Source organism: Eubalaena glacialis, chromosome 3, assembly GCF_028564815.1.
Source record: "Eubalaena glacialis isolate mEubGla1 chromosome 3, mEubGla1.1.hap2.+ XY, whole genome shotgun sequence".
In the NCBI taxonomy this organism is placed as follows: domain Eukaryota; kingdom Metazoa; phylum Chordata; class Mammalia; order Artiodactyla; family Balaenidae; genus Eubalaena; species Eubalaena glacialis.
This window is the reverse complement of record NC_083718.1, coordinates 157,503,254-157,518,700: the sequence shown is the minus strand read 5'-3', so window position 1 is coordinate 157,518,700 and position 15,447 is coordinate 157,503,254. Positions and strand designations below refer to the sequence as shown.

General features: G+C 44.2%; 2 protein-coding genes and 1 long non-coding RNA gene across 5 annotated transcripts in view; all 3 read right to left on the bottom strand.

Moving 5' to 3' along the window:
* TESK2 (testis associated actin remodelling kinase 2) overlaps nt 1–9,414 on the bottom strand; it is a 131,116-nt gene extending 121,702 nt beyond the window's left edge. For all 3 annotated transcript variants that reach the window (XM_061184301.1, XM_061184303.1, XM_061184302.1), the window contains exon 1: nt 9,107–9,414. The gene's annotated coding sequence lies outside the window, so the exon portion shown is untranslated. The remainder of the gene's footprint in view (nt 1–9,106) is intronic.
* Nucleotides 9,188–15,126, bottom strand: CCDC163 (CCDC163 homolog). Its single transcript, XM_061184005.1, is given in 8 exon segments — nt 9,188–9,447; nt 12,284–12,383; nt 13,470–13,537; nt 13,818–13,884; nt 13,887–13,910; nt 14,916–14,959; nt 14,962–14,986; nt 15,049–15,126. Coding segments are annotated over 8 exon segments (666 nt in total).
* LOC133088624 (uncharacterized) lies at nt 14,117–14,625 on the bottom strand. Its single transcript, XR_009700535.1, has 3 exons — nt 14,523–14,625; nt 14,349–14,430; nt 14,117–14,185 (listed from the first exon to the last, which is right to left on the bottom strand). It is a non-coding gene; the product is annotated as an uncharacterized LOC133088624 (long non-coding RNA).
* Nucleotides 15,127–15,447: the final 321 nt, after the last annotated feature.

Here is a 15,447-nt window from a genome sequence, read left to right as displayed (position 1 = left end):
GCCACCAGGGAAGTCCCAAGACTCATTTCTTTATGGAATACATTTCTGTTCAGTTTTTTTACAATGATCTTGCATTACTTTTGTTTAAAAAATGAAGATTAAAAGCTTAGAACAACTAAAAATCACCCTTTCATCCCTCCCACTACAATAGCTTAGACTACATGAGATGAAATTTATATGTTAAGTGGGAAGAGGGAGGGGCAAAAATACAAAAATTGAATAAGCAATGATTATAATTATATAAAAGTATACACTGGAAAAAATAAAGGAATTATACCAAAGTGATAATGTTATTTTGGGTAGAAAATTTATGACTTATTCTTTACTCTTATTCTAAACTTTCTGTAATGTTATATTGACAATAAATATAGCAAACTGAACATAATTTCACAATCAATGTATAATGAACATGAGTCTCTTAAAGCATTTAATTATTAATATACAGAAATACAAATATAAAAGCTGAGCTGTAGTAATTCGACCAAATTCATATTAACTACAGCATACTCCCTGGCATTTCTTTAACTTTCTGGAAGGGGTTTGCTTCCTTAAAATGTTTTCTTTCTGATTTAAATTCAGGAAAAAAATTCCAATTCCAGTTAAAAATGTATTCTCTAATGTAACTATGGAGCTTTAAGAGGACTTTTAATGTGATTTCCTTATACTTGTTGTAAAGCTTCAACAAGACCAGAGCCTTACCATGCCAGAGAGTTATCTGGTCTTAAGAATCCAAAGGAAAGAGTACATAACTATTATAAAAGGTACTTTCAAACAATGCCTATTTTCATAGTTCTTTAATATATATACACATATATACTTTTCAAATAAAGGGTCATATTCCAGTCTGAAATTTCACTTCTGTTTAAATACAATTGTCTTTGATAATATCTCTACTATTTCATAAGCATGAAAGATTTCAACATCATTTCAGACTAGTGGGAAGGAAGCAAACTGCAACCTGTAACAGTTCACATAACACACATGACAGTTAAAAAAAATTCAATGGCAGCTTCCCTGGTGGCACAACGATTAAGAATCCGCCTGCCGGCTTCCCTGGTGGCGCAGTGGTTGAGAGTCTGCCTGCCAATGCAGGGGACACGGGTTCGAGCCCTGGTCTGGGAAGATCCCACATGCCACGGAGCAAATGGGCCCGTGAGCCACAATTACTGAGCCTGCGCGTCTGGAGCCTGTGCTCCGCAAAAAGAGAGGCCGCGATAGCGAGAGGCCCGCGCACCGTGATGAAGAGTGGCCCCCTCTTGCCACAGCTAGAGAAAGCCCTCGCACAGAAACGAAGATCCAACACAGCCATTAATAAATAAATAAAGCACACCTAGTATAGTGTAATTTAAAAAAAAAAAAAAATTGATTTAAAAGGTACCTCAGGAACATGATGTATTCTCTTCTCTAAAAAAAGAATCCGCCTGCCAATGCAGGAGACACGGGTTCGATCCCTGATCTGGGGAGATCCCACATGCTGCGGAGCAACTAAGCCCGTGCACCACAACTACTGAGCCCGCGTGCCACAACTACTGAAGCCCGTGCGCCTGGAGCCCGTGCTCCGCAACAAGAGAAGCCACCACAATGAGAAGCCCGCGCACCGCAACGAAGAGTCGGCCCCGCTCGCCGCAACTAGAGAAAGCCCATATGCAGCAACGAAAACCCAACGCAGCCAAAAATAAAAATCAAAAAATTAAAAAAAAAAATTCAATGACATTTGTTGCATATAAAATTCCTTAGCTTGGCATTCAAAGACTTTGCTCTACTAAAACTGGCCTAATCATTATCCCCCAGACTTAACCCTCCTTTCAAGTGTAGCTTTCCCCTCCTAACTTGGCTTAAGTGATGTTCATCTCATTCCAGCTGTTGTGCTTAATTAACGTCTTCTTGGTCTTCCTATCTTCACTCTCACACCTCTCCCAATCTATTCTTCAAAATAAGTAAACTTTTGAGAACTTTTCATGTGTTATACAAAGGCTCTTTCTTATCTGGCTCCTGCCCACATCTCCAGCCTCATCTATCTCTATTCCTCTACCCACAGACACAATCTGCTCCAAACATAGAGAACTACTTGTAGAGTCCTGCTCATACTTCAATACCTAGAAGGAATATTCCTTCTCCCTGGCATGTTCGTCTTGACCTCTTCTACATGGCTCTCCAGTGATCATCTCATATGGGAAGTGTTCTCTGACCCCTCAATCTCTTTTTTCTGTGTTTTGATAATGCCTTCCACAAAGCTCTGTTATTATAGTTATCACACAGTATTTTAATTGTTGCTTATCTGTCTCTTTCACTGGACTCTGAGCTCCGTGAGGGTTAGACTTGAACTTACTCACCTCCAAGTGAATTATGGCATACAAATTTTAATACTACTATATGAATCAAAATCTACAGTGGATAAAAAAATGAAAATAAATAAGACATTGAGATTCCGTACTTCCTGTGTAAAAACATATTCATTCTTTCATTCACTCAGTCAACAAATATTTATTTAGCACCTACTAAGGGCCAGGCACTATGCTAAACCCTAGAGAGTTGGTAATGACAATACAAACACATACACAAAAAGAATCCTGAGAGTCCAAAATGTTAACATTGGCTATTAACTCTTTGAATCTTGGGGAGATTTGAATAATTTAAAATCATCTCTATTCCCCAATTCCTCCTTAATGAACATGCATTAATTTAATAATCTTACACACACACACAAAAGTGAGGGGTCCTCCCAAATTACAAATTCCTACCGATCAGTAGGAATACAATACCCAAAGTAAATAATGTGCAAATTTGTCAACCATAGCTAATGTGAAAGCAAAACAATTTTTGAGAAGTTTTAGTCAGATTCCAATTATACCTAATACAAAGAACAACAAAGACTAAAGTATGCAAAAATACTTCAGGATTTCCACTGTGCCTACTTTTGAAAAAGATCCCATGCAAACTGTCCAAGAAAAACACTGACCACAAGATCAATACCACCCTAGTTTCCCACACTGCAGAAAACAAAAATTTGTCATCCTATTCCATTTAATGCAGAAGAGATGACAACCTCTATACAATTTGTTCAGAAGACAAATTAATAAGTAACACATTTCATCTGTATAATGATTTACAGTTTACAGTTCACAAAGCACTTTGACCTTCACAATAATTCTATTTTCTTGTTCCCACTGGATAGATTAAAAAACTAATGAGGGGCTTCCCTGGTGGCGCAGTGGTTAAGAATCCGCCTGCCAATGCAGGGGACACGGGTTCGAGCCCTGGTCCGGGAGGATCCCACATGCCGCGGAGCAACTAAGCCCGTGTGCCACAACTACTGAGCCTGCACTCTAGAGCCCACGAGCCACAACTACTGAAGCCCATGTGCCACAACTACTGAGCCCACACGCCTAGAGCCCCTGCTCCACAACAAGAGAAGCCACTGCAATCAGAAGCCTGCGAACCACAATGAAGAGTAACCCCTGCTCGCCGCAACTAGAGAAAGCCGGTGCGCAGCAATGAAGACCCAATGCAGCCAAAAATAAATAAATAAAATAAATAAATTTAAAAAAAAAAAAAAAAAAAAAAAAAAACTAATGATTGAGATGAAGAAGGCCTTTCTAACTATGACTCAAAATCCAAAAGCCATAGAAGACAAGATTGATAAGTGTGTCTACATAAAAATCTAAAAGTTCTGCATGGGAATAAAAGAAGTCAGAAGACAAATGTCAAAGGAAAATATTTGCAATACATACCCCAGACATAAAAAATTTATCTTATCACATGTATATATGATATATATACATATATAAATACATATATATCAATACATAAATAAATATATATATTTATATCATATATAAAAAGAGAGAGAAACTTAGAAATCAATAGGAAAGAGACCTATGACTCAAAAGAAAAACAGGTAAAGAATTTAAACACGTAGTTTACAGAAAAGGAAACATGAGTGATCAAACAATATAAAAAGATCCTTAATCTTAACGTAATATTTTAAAACTTAAAACTACTCTGAGGTATCATTTTTCTCTATCAGATTGGCAAAAATTCAAGTTTGATAACAGTAAAATATAATCTTAGTAACACCAATCCTGAAGCCAGAATACTTGGTTTGAATTTCTGCCACAGTAACTGTGTGATTTGGGCAAATCACTTAAAGTCTCTATTCCTCAAATTATTAATCTGAAAAACGGAGATAATAACAGTACCTACCTCAAAGGGATGTTATTAAGATAAAATGAAGTAATGTATATAAAGCACTTAGAACAGTATCTGGTACACAGTAAGTACCATGTAAGTATTAGCTATGATACAGCTAATGTTGGTGAGTGAACAGGCAATGAACATTTTGGAGCAACCCCAAAGGGAAGCAATTTGGCAACATATTTCACAGTTATAAATGCATATATCCTTTGACTTAGAAATCCCACTTTCTATAAAGTGATCCCACAAATATCCTTGCACACATGTAAAATGACACATGTTCAAGGGTCTCCATTACAGAATTGCTTATAATATCAAAAGAGTAGAAGCAACACACATGTACAACAATAAGGAACTAGTTAAATTATGATACATCCATTCAATGAAATACTGTGCAGATTTTTTGAAAAAAAGCAGAAACTCTCTATGTACTGATTTGGAAAGATCTCCAAGATACATTAAGTGAAAAAGTATTTTGGGGGTAATGGGTTGAAGGTGCAGAACAGTGGGGATTATGGACTAACTTTTGCATGAAAAGTAGGAAAAATACATTCATAATTGTAAGCATTTGCCTAAAGAAAGTCTAAAAGAGTGTAAAGAAACCAGTAAAAGTGGTTGGGCAAGGGACATGGAACTGCGTGGATGAGGAATAGGCATAGGAGTGAGACTTTCACTGTTTATATAAAATATATAAATATGCAACTATTTATTTAACCATTTGAATGTATTACCTATTCAAAAATTAAATTAAAAAAAAACTAACGCTCAGAGGATAAAAAATTTGCCTACAATCATATAGCTAATCATAACAGGGTTGATGACAGTTAGGACTTGCATTTTTTTCCTTATATCACACTGCCTTTCTGAAATTTTCAGGAATGTAAGATTTAAAAATTATCACAAGTAAGCCTTTCTCTGAAACAACCACTCCGAGTGCTCAGCAGAAATAACACCAGTGAGACCACATTGAAGTCATCTCCATATGATGACTTGGAAAACAGTATAATACTCATTGTTGGCCCAAAACATTCACCATCACCCACACTATACAATGTAATACTTGGGCTTCATTTACCAGAAGGAGACAAAATTCTCATAAAAGCCCTTATCATAGATTTCAAATTCCAACACAACATTCATTTTGCAGAAAGAGGAAATGTACGACACGAAGATTATATTTATAAACACTTTCACATAGAGAAAAAATCATTAAAGCAAGTCAGCTTTCTACTCTAAATAAGCCAGGGAATGAGTACATGTAAATATGTAAATGTGTAATTTACTTTTTACAAATAACGTAAGTACAAAATGTCATTGGAGATACTGGGTTGGAGATTCCCTAGTCTAGCTTCTCAGCACATACACTTTTAAACAGAACTAAACAGGCCTATCATATTCCAAATCACAAAAGATCTGTGTTTGAGACCATCCCAAATAGACATCTGTTTGAGAGAATAATACATCATACATCCAGGGCATCAAGTATTTGAGGATCTCGACATTAATTCACACACAAATATCTGTACCACCTAGTACTGCTTTTGAACAAGTGCCAAGGAATGTCCAACTCAATTCTGGGTCCCTTAGTTCTGAGCAGCCCCACATATAAGACCTAATATCTTCTCTGTTCCACTTCCCGCTTCATAGTGGGCAACTATGACATCCATATTGATGACATATCAATATCCTTTACAGCCCCTTAACCTCCCACTACTTCAATAATCTATACCTCTATTCCCCTTCAACAGCACTGAAACAGTTACACTCTGGTTTTTTTTGTTTAAGTTTATTTATTTATTTATTTATTCGTTCATTCATTCATTCATTCATTTTGGCTGCGTTGGGTCTTCGTTGCTGTGTGTGGGCTTTCTCTAGTTGCAGCAAGTGGGGGCTACTCCATTGTGGTGCGCAGTCTTCTCACTGCGGTGGTTTCTCGTGTTGCAGAGCATGGGCTCTTGGCATGCGGGCTTCAGTAGTTGTGGCTCACAGGCTCTAGAGAGCAGGCTCAGTAGTTGTGGCACACAGGCTTAGTTGCTCCGCAGCATGTGGGATCTTCCCAGACCAGGGCTCAAACCCGTGTCCCCTGCACTGGTGGGTGGATTCTTAACCACTGCGCCACCAGGGAAGTCCCTACACTGTTTTTTATTTTACCTTGAAACTATATTTATACTGAACTCTCAGCTTTCTCATTCTGTTTTTCTTACAAAACCTAGTCTTCAACCACATTTCTGATTGTCTCCTTATTCTCCAAGTACACCAGCCCCAATGAAGGTTTTATTTCTCACAGCCCCAGCTCTGACGCTCAAAGTGCATCATACCATCATACCTCCCACACTATCACTAGCAATGTAAAGTTACTCTCCATTTTACCTTTCTTTCTTGTAAATTCCAATTCTGGATCAACCCAATCATCTTTTTCGCCCTCTTGCTCTTAGGCTGCTGGAGAAGTGGAAAATGCATGCTCCTGGGCCCCACTATAAATATATATTTCTAATTTTAACTGGGCTTAAATGTGTCAGCAAACTTTTTTATTTAATCCTTAATCCAGGGACTTGCCTCCCTGGTGGCGCAGTGGTTAAGAATACGCCTGCCAATGCAGGGGACACAGGTTTGAGCCCTGGTCCGGGAAAATCCCACATGCCGCGGAGCAACTAAGCCTGTGCACCACAACTACTGAGCCTGCGAGCCACAACTACTGAGCCCGCACGTCTAGAGCCCGTGCTCCGCAACGAGAAGACACCACAATGAGAAGCCTGCACACTGCAATGAAGAGTGGCCCCCGCTCACCGCAACTAGAGAAAGCCCGCATGCAGCAACGAAAACCCAATGCAGCCAAAAATAAAAATAAATTAATTAATTAAAAAAAGAATCCTTAATCCATTCCTCTTCCATTTTCCATTGAAGATTTCCATGGCCATAATACTCAAGCCAGAAACTCACCATAGTTCCTTCAGTCTCCAAAGATAATTGACGTCTCCACAGATAACTGATCACATCAACAAAATAAAACCATCTTTTAAACTCTCTCACCTTCTTTCCCTCCTACCACATTATTATCCATCTCGATGTCTATCCTTTTGGTGTCAAAGAATGAAATGCCCAACATATTTCCTAAATAAAATTTCCCCTCAACCTACCATACTAAAAAGAAAAACACACATGTGCCATAGTGGAAAGAACACAGGTTTCAGAGCTAGACAGACCTTTTTCAAATTCTTGCCTATAGCCTTCCCAACTGTAAAAGAGGGATACTGATACATAAACAAGGCTGTTGTGATCTATAACGCATCTTTATGATACCTGGCATATAGCATAACCTCAACAAAGGTGTTTCACTACTATCAGCTCTCCTTTACAACCACAGTTGTTGAAAGAGTAATTTTACTTACTGTCTCACATTTGCTCCTCAATCCATCACGAACTGACTACTGCCATCATTCCCACCATCACGCTATCTAAAGTGTCTTTCAAAGAAAGCAAGTGATCTCCTAATTACTAAATTCAGTGGTTTCTTCCGAATTCTCATTCTACTGGTCATACACCACATCATACACTGATGGTCACCCTCTCCCTTCTTGAAACCCTTTCTTCCTTTGGCTTCTATCATAATGCCATTCTGTTCTAATTCTTGTCCCACTGTTTTAACCTCTCTTTCTCAGTGTCTATTACCCTTCAAACAATGATATTCCTTCTGGTCCACAGCCCTTTGCTTCTCTTCTTTCAGTATTACCATCCCATACTAAGGCTTCAAATATCCCCCATATATTCTTGGTTGACTCTCAAATATATGTATTCAGTTCCAAACTTTCTCCCAATTTTCAGACCCAAATTTCCATCTACCCACAACGATACCTGAAAAACACCTCAAACTAAACTTGTCCAAAACCACATTCATTACCTTCCCTCAAAATTGCTTCTTTATGTTCCCTATTTCAATTAACACTACCAATCCATCCCATCAGCCAAGTTAGAAATCCCCCACTAATTCTCTCAACTCTATTTTGAAACCTCATGGAACTGCATGCCATTCTCTTCATTTTCCTACCACTATTCCCCTCTGACCTGGATTAGCACACTACTTTCCTGCCTACCTAGGCTTTCTGCCTCCACGCTCTTGACTTTGAATTCTTCCTCCATATTTTCACCAGGGATAATCAACCATACCAAACTCCTGCTTAAAAGCTTCAATGGCTCCCCATACCTACAGAATAAAGTCCAAATTATTTAGCAAAGTTTTTTTCAGAGGGATACATTGAAAGGTTTTTAAATTCGACAAACCCGGTTTCACTTCTAGCTAAATCTGAATACTGGCTTAGTCCAGAGTGTTCAAAGTGAAGGGTAAAAGGCAGAGGAGGGAAAAGGAAAGATGCGGAGAGGAGGGATGACAGGGGAGGAGTGAAAAAAAGGAGCCAGTAGTGTCTGAGGGGAGGGAAGTATCTTTCGAGGGTAGAAGTGGGTGTTTTCGAGGGTGTTACGTTTGAGAAAAGTGAGGGAGTCCAGATCTCTGAGCGAGCTGACAGGGTGGAGCTGGAGGTCTCAGAAACGGGAGTTCTCCGAGGAAATGAAGGAGTCCTGAGTCTCTGAAGTGGGGAAAGTGCCTGAGAGGAGTCGGGGACCAGGTCCCAGATATGAAGGAACTTCTACGGGTTCCGGGCCTCTAAGGTGGGGAGGGAGAAGGCGCGGGGCGCGGGGGGGGGGCCAGGAGCCGTCCCGGGACCCTGAGGGAAGTGAAAAGAGTAGGGGAAGGGGTCGAGGAGTGTCCCCAGCCGCTGAGAGGAGGCTCCGGGAAGCGAGCAGTCTCGCCAGTGCTAAAAGACCGGAGCACCAATGCTCCGAAGCCCAGGCGGGTGGCAGCCGCGCACGCGGGCCGGGGTGCCCCGGGTTAGTGCCCCACGCGCTCTCTTGGCGTTACCTGAGGCGGGACTGAGCAGCCAGAGGGGTGCCTGCGCGGGCGGGAGGGGGAGGCGGAGGCAAAGAGGGAGCATAGTAGCCCTCACAGCTCGGACGCGGCAGCGGCTCTTAGCCTGCGGAGGCGGTAGGGCTCCCTCGCGCAGAAGCCGGCGACTCGGCTGGGCCAGCGGCGGCGGAGGACGAGGAGGCTACTGCCATGACCCCGCAGTCGGGGCCGCTCCCCCCGCCTGTTCGGCGAGGCCAGGAGAATGATCCGGCCGGCGAGCCAAAGAGCGCAGCTGGAAGCGCCCTGGGCTGCCCGGCCGCGAGCGACTGAAACTCCTGCCCAGGCGGGCAGGGAAGCTAGGGGCGGGGTTTCAACGGTCACGCCCCCCTTCTCAAGCCCTCCCTCAGAGCAGCCAATCAATCGTTAATCCTGGAAAAACGAGCTTGTGGAATTGCCCAATTAGCACTAGGAAGGCCACGTGGTATGAGGGTGGACACAATGGGCGTTCAGAAAAGCCAATCATCAGCCCAAAGCGCCAACTCTGGAGGACGAAGGGAACCAATAGGAAGGAAGTAGAAGTAAAAACAGAAGAGGCAGTGTGCGGGAAAGGCGGAACCAAGGGCGGAACCAAGGAGGAGGGAATACACCTGGGGAAAACCCGAGCCCAGGAGCCTCTCAGGGGGCGGGACAGTAAACACAAAATGGGCCAACCAAAATGCCAAACATATAAGCGCTTGGTAATTGATAAAGGCAACAGAAAATGGATTCTACTGGCGCGGCTTTTGGCTTGGTGAAGATATAGCTGAATAAGGACTTGAGTAGGCAAAAGCCGTATGAACGCAGAGTCGGACAGGATTTCACTATAGTGTGGAGGGAAAACTGAAATAAACAATTATTAGCGACTTGAGATATTAAGAGCAATGGGTATAAATGCTGAGCGAGCAATACATCTAAACTAAGAGATTCGATTTGATGAAGCCTTCTTCCAGGAGGTTAACACTTGAGCTGGCCTGAAAACAGGGTAGGGAATAAAAATGCTATTCAGCTGTTCAACAGGCACATATTTCCTCATGCTTTCCACACGCCTGGACCTCATGCCATCAAGGCATGAGCCTTGATGATCTCATGCCTGAGCAGATTGAAGCTTGCAGGGCAAGAGCAGGCAAACAGTGGAGTATGGCCTTCCTGCACCCACGCTCCCCGGGGTTAGAGACCTCCTTTCTGCCACCTTTAGACTTGCCTCCTGTTGGAAGGGTCTTGACAGATGAGTGGGATTTGAACAGTTGGAGTATAGGTGGTGTGCATTTTTGGTGGCAAAATTTAAGAAAGATGTGTGGTAAGAGATAGAATGGAGAGAGAAGAGGTTAAATGTGGGTTCAGCTTAAATGCCAAACTTGTCCTTTCTTTTTTATGCTGTGAGAATTATCAGAGGTTCTTTAGCAGGAGAGTAGCCTTTACAGGACACTGTTTTAGGAAGATTGATAGCTCACAGGATCTCTAAAGGGAGAAAAGAAGTCACCATCGCCCAGTCCCCTTGGCCCAAAGCCTTTTCTGTATCATTCTCCTGGCAACAAATCATGTGCTGCCACCTGGTGACAGTTCAAATACCATTGTTCCACATTGCTATTTAATGTTTCTGTTGGAGCCCTGGCACCCTTGCAAACCTGTCTTCCACAGACATTGATGCAAAGTAGTTGATAAATAAGTAGAGCACTAGTAGCAAGTAGATTAAATAGTGCCATTATGCCAGATATATCACCTGCCCAGTAAAAGATGTAAAAGACAGGGGTTCCTTGTACCTGCTTCAGCAGGAAGATGAGCCTTGATGGGAAGTTTTGGGTTTTGTTTTTTTGAACAGGTTCTGTTTGACCCAGGTCTCATCTCTACCATTCCATTCTCATCAATCTCCCTAATGCTGAGAGGGAAAAAAACATGAGGATTGCCTTATAGCTATTCAGGTGTCAAAGGCCCACCCTTCATGACCTGTCTGCTGATTAGGCCAGGGCCTTGAATGTACCCCAAAACAGGAAGTAGTTCCTGCCCTACTCACCCCAGCCTTTTATTATGCTTTTATTTCAGATAACTGTCTCCTCTTCCCAGCTAGACTGAGCTAAGAGATGGGAGTCCACCGCACATCTTAGCTTAGGACAAATATATACCAGGACTGGTATGTATTATGCTCAATAAACATGCACTTGGTGGATAAATGACATTATTTTTTGGGCTGTATTTAGCACTGGAAGAGACCTAATGAGACCTCAGTGAGATGCTGCTACTTCTAGGGAAATCCTGGACTGCACTGTCTAGAATACAAAGCCCAGGTAAGGAAAAGGTAAAGCTTCCCTTAGTCTACCTAGGAAGGTATACTTCCAGAGAGCAACCAAGTGGTGGAAGGATCAGAACCAATAGCCACAAAGCATTTTAAAAAATATAATAGGAAATATCAGAGTGCATAACTCTTAGTAAGAATAGTATTGAATCATAAAATTTGTTTCAGTTAATAAATACATACATTTATATTTACTAGGCTACAATGTAAACTGTATTTCTTACTGGAGGTCACAGTTAAAAAGCCCTGAACGCCATTGGACTAGAGGTAGAGACTGAAAGAAGAGAGACTAAGGAGGAGACTGCTGCAGAAATGCAGCCTGGACTGCTGAGGATGAAGAAATATGGATGGGCTAGAGTGAGCCTCAAGAGGCAGAAGCTGAAAAAAAAGGAGGAACCCTTCTATTTGCCAGGTCAAGGGCCCACCAGAGTGTCTTGCCCTCCTCTGCATCCCCATAGCAGTAGTGCCCTAGAGCATTGTCCTACCTGATTCTACCCACCAGAATGGGAGCTCTTCCTTCCAACGTCCACTGAGCACAGGGCTTGCACTCAGAAGATACAGTTATAAATGTCTGTGGACTTGGATTTCAGAGAGAGAGGTGGCAGGAAGCAGTCAAGTCACAGGAAGAAGGAAAGGTACAGCTGAGTCTATCCCATGTGGGTGCTGATTCACAGAAAACACATCAGGGAGAATTAAACCATTTTATTGCTTGTGGGTAAGGATGGACAGGCAGTGACAAGCCTCAGTAGGGAGGGCAAACACCAGCTAGATCAAGAGGGGAGGGGAAGGGGACCCAGAAACAGGACCTTGGAGGGGAAGGTGAGCAAAGAAGACATCATCCTACTGCTCTTACAAGTCCTTACAGTCACTCAGGAGCATCTTGGGGCCCTTAAAATATAGGGCTCTGGGCCTGGAGCTGAAAGCTGCTGGGCTCCAGGTTAGAAAGGGTATGCCTCTGGAGATCTAAGAGGAAAGAAAGGGAAGAGAGAACAAATCAACAGCAAGCACTGTGATACATACAGACCTAGGCTGTGGGCCCTGATGGGGAGGGACATAAAGGCCTGACTTGGGATAAGGAGCAACAGAGGTTGATGGATTCACAAAGAAAGAGGCAGAGACTCCATTCTACTCAATGTCAAACAATTAGGCAGCTGGCATCCAGGCACCATTCAGATTCAGCTTCCCCCAGATCCATGCCTTACCCCCACCTAGCTACCTTAAAAGTTCCCAACTACTGTTACTGTCTGGAAGACTGACTTCAGAGCCAGATGAAGAAAGAGACATGGCGAAGGTGGCAGCCAGGGGCAGCTTAGACTGGAGGATGTGAACGGAAGTCCTGCAAAGGGGAAAGAATCAGAGGCAGAGATGGTGATGGTGGGTCAAGGGGGCCCTCCCAGCACAGAACTGTCCTCCTTCCTGAGGCTAGGACTCCAGTCCCCTCCCCCTTTATCCTCCAAATATATAGAAATACCTCGGTGACTCTGTGTCAAGTAACGAATGCCCAGTACTGCCCGTATGGGCTGCAACCCCTACCATACCACCCCTACCAGCCCATTTCAAATCTAAGATAGCTGAACTTTGGTCCCTAGTGCCTGGTCTCTGTGAGACAAATCCCTTCCACTACCACAAGCACCCATACTCCCTGACCTGAGGAGGTCGTGCTCCCACCGGGCATCCTGGACCTGTCCTGGCAGCCTCCAGGGTGTGACTTTTGCCCTCCTGGCCACTTTCCAGCTGATCCAACATCTGCCAGACCATGGGCCCAGGTAGGACCAAACCTCTCCCTCTCCAGGAGCAGCTCCCCCTCCCCACAATTAGCCTCTTCAGCACACTTGGAACCCTCATGTGGACAAAGATAGTTTCTCATGGCCTGGAGCAGAGGGCCTGGGAAGAAGAGCTTTGGAGGCAGGTGGAGTCAGCACAGGGAAGAGAAGGAAAGAGATAGGGATAGGAGAGGGTATCCTGGCCCGCCTGCAAAACAGGATAGACAGAGAAAGGAAGGGGCCTCTAAAGGGAGATGTGAACAGATAGGTCCGATCCTGGTCCTACCTTCCAGCTGTGGGCCTGAGCTTGCCGCCCCTCAGTCATCTGTTTCAGCAGCAGCTCCTGGTGCTGGCCTGCGGATAAGAGAAAATGTAAGGGGGATGTTCTCCAACTTCCTTCCTTCCCCTTCTCTGGCACTGAAAACTAGGACAGAAGCATTCTGGTCCAGCTGTTGAGAAGTTTCCAAGCTGACTGGGGAGGCTAGACTCACACCATGAGAGGTAAGACAAAATATTTGGCCAGATTTCTAGGAAGCTCAAGCAGTCGGAGCTAGGGTTATTTATTAGGAAAGCAAGAAGGCTTTCCAGAAAAGGGAACAGGTGACTTCATACCCACCCCCAATCTTTTACTCACTCAGCTGGTCCCGCAGCAACTTCAGTTCCTCCCGAAGAATCTCTGACTCCTCCCACAGCAGTTGCGGCCTGCAGGGATGACAGCAGTGTCATTCTAAAGCCAATTAACAAGCCCAGAGGAGGCTACCAGAGTACCAGGAGTTCAGAGGCCTGAAGAAGGTGAGGTTTTGCCCATCACTTACTCATTCTGCAGCTCTTGGTGAAGGCCACTGGTAGCACTGCACTTTTGTGGTCCTGTTTGTATTTGGGCTCGGGCCTGTTCCTGTACCTGGCTTCGAAGGCCCTGCAGTTCCCTTCTCAGCCCCTCCAGGCGTTGCTCCAGGAGAAGGACCCTTTGCTCTGGACACCCCTGCAGCAACCTTAGTGATGCTGTAGTGGGACAAGTTGGGAATCAGCCCCTCTAAGAACTTCACACATGAGCCTAGAGACTCCACTTACAAATCAAGACACAAGCACACACACAACAGGAGTGCAACAAAATGTGTTCACACATATGAGGCTGTGTATATGAAGAAAAGAACTGATCAGATACCTTCTAGGGCAGAGATCTGGTACTTCTGCTGCTCTCGCTCTTCCAGCAGGCCCTGCACAGCCTGCCTTAGTGCCTCAGTCACCTACCCAGGCAGAAAAACCACATGAGCTACTGTGTAAGGGGCTCCCCCAACCCCTGGTATCCTCATCTCACGCAAACCCCAAACATACTCACCTAGGATTCCATGCCTCACCTGAGCCTGGGATCGAAGCTGGGATCGAAGAATAGTAACTTCATCCCAGAGAGAAGATGCACTACGGGCCTCAGCCCAACTTAGTCTCTCTGGGACAATGGGAGTCTCTAGAGCCCAAGGCTGTTGAGCTTGGACTCCTGACTGGGGAGGCAAGTAATGAGGGGAAATCCAGGTCCCAGTCAGGTCTCCTGCTGAGGGAATAAGGAAGGGACAAGTGCAAAGCCTATTTTGGGGGGGGGGGGCGGGGGCAAAATGTTTGTTCAGGAAAAGAAAAAGCTGGAATTTGGAAGGAATAGTGGACGGCATAGGCACTGGAAAAAGGCAGATTCTGGAAAGAGAAAAGGCTGAGGGATAGGTAGAAAAAGGGACAATACCCGCGGTGGAGACTCCAAGGGGATACAGCCTTTGCTACAAAAAAACAAATGCACAGGCCAATGAGTTCTGTCTTGCAGTCCCTTAACCCACATCCCCTAAACCAGAGGGCGGGGGACTCAGGCGCCCCCTCACCTTAATCCTGGCCACATTTCCGTCAGTAGCATTGAGAAGCGCGTCGAGCTGCTCAGACCAGCTCAGGCTCCTACTCATAGCCTGCGGCAGGGGTCTGGCTCCCTGGCATCTTGTGCCCTTGCTCTCCCAACTGTGGACACCCAAGGCACAGCCCAGGAAAGACCACAACGTCAGATCTAAAGAGGTGAGTGGGGGATGCAATACTAAAGGTAAGGATGCAGTATCAGACCAAAACTGCGCCTCTGGGACTAGTCAGGGGAGCAGCGTCCTTGGGGAACTGGAGGAAAAGCGGGAGGCCCTGATACGCAGATATCAGGTGGAAGTTAAAAGGTACCGAATCTTGGTCGAGACCTCTCCAGACGCACAACACTTGCGCCATCACACCGAACCTGTGCCAGC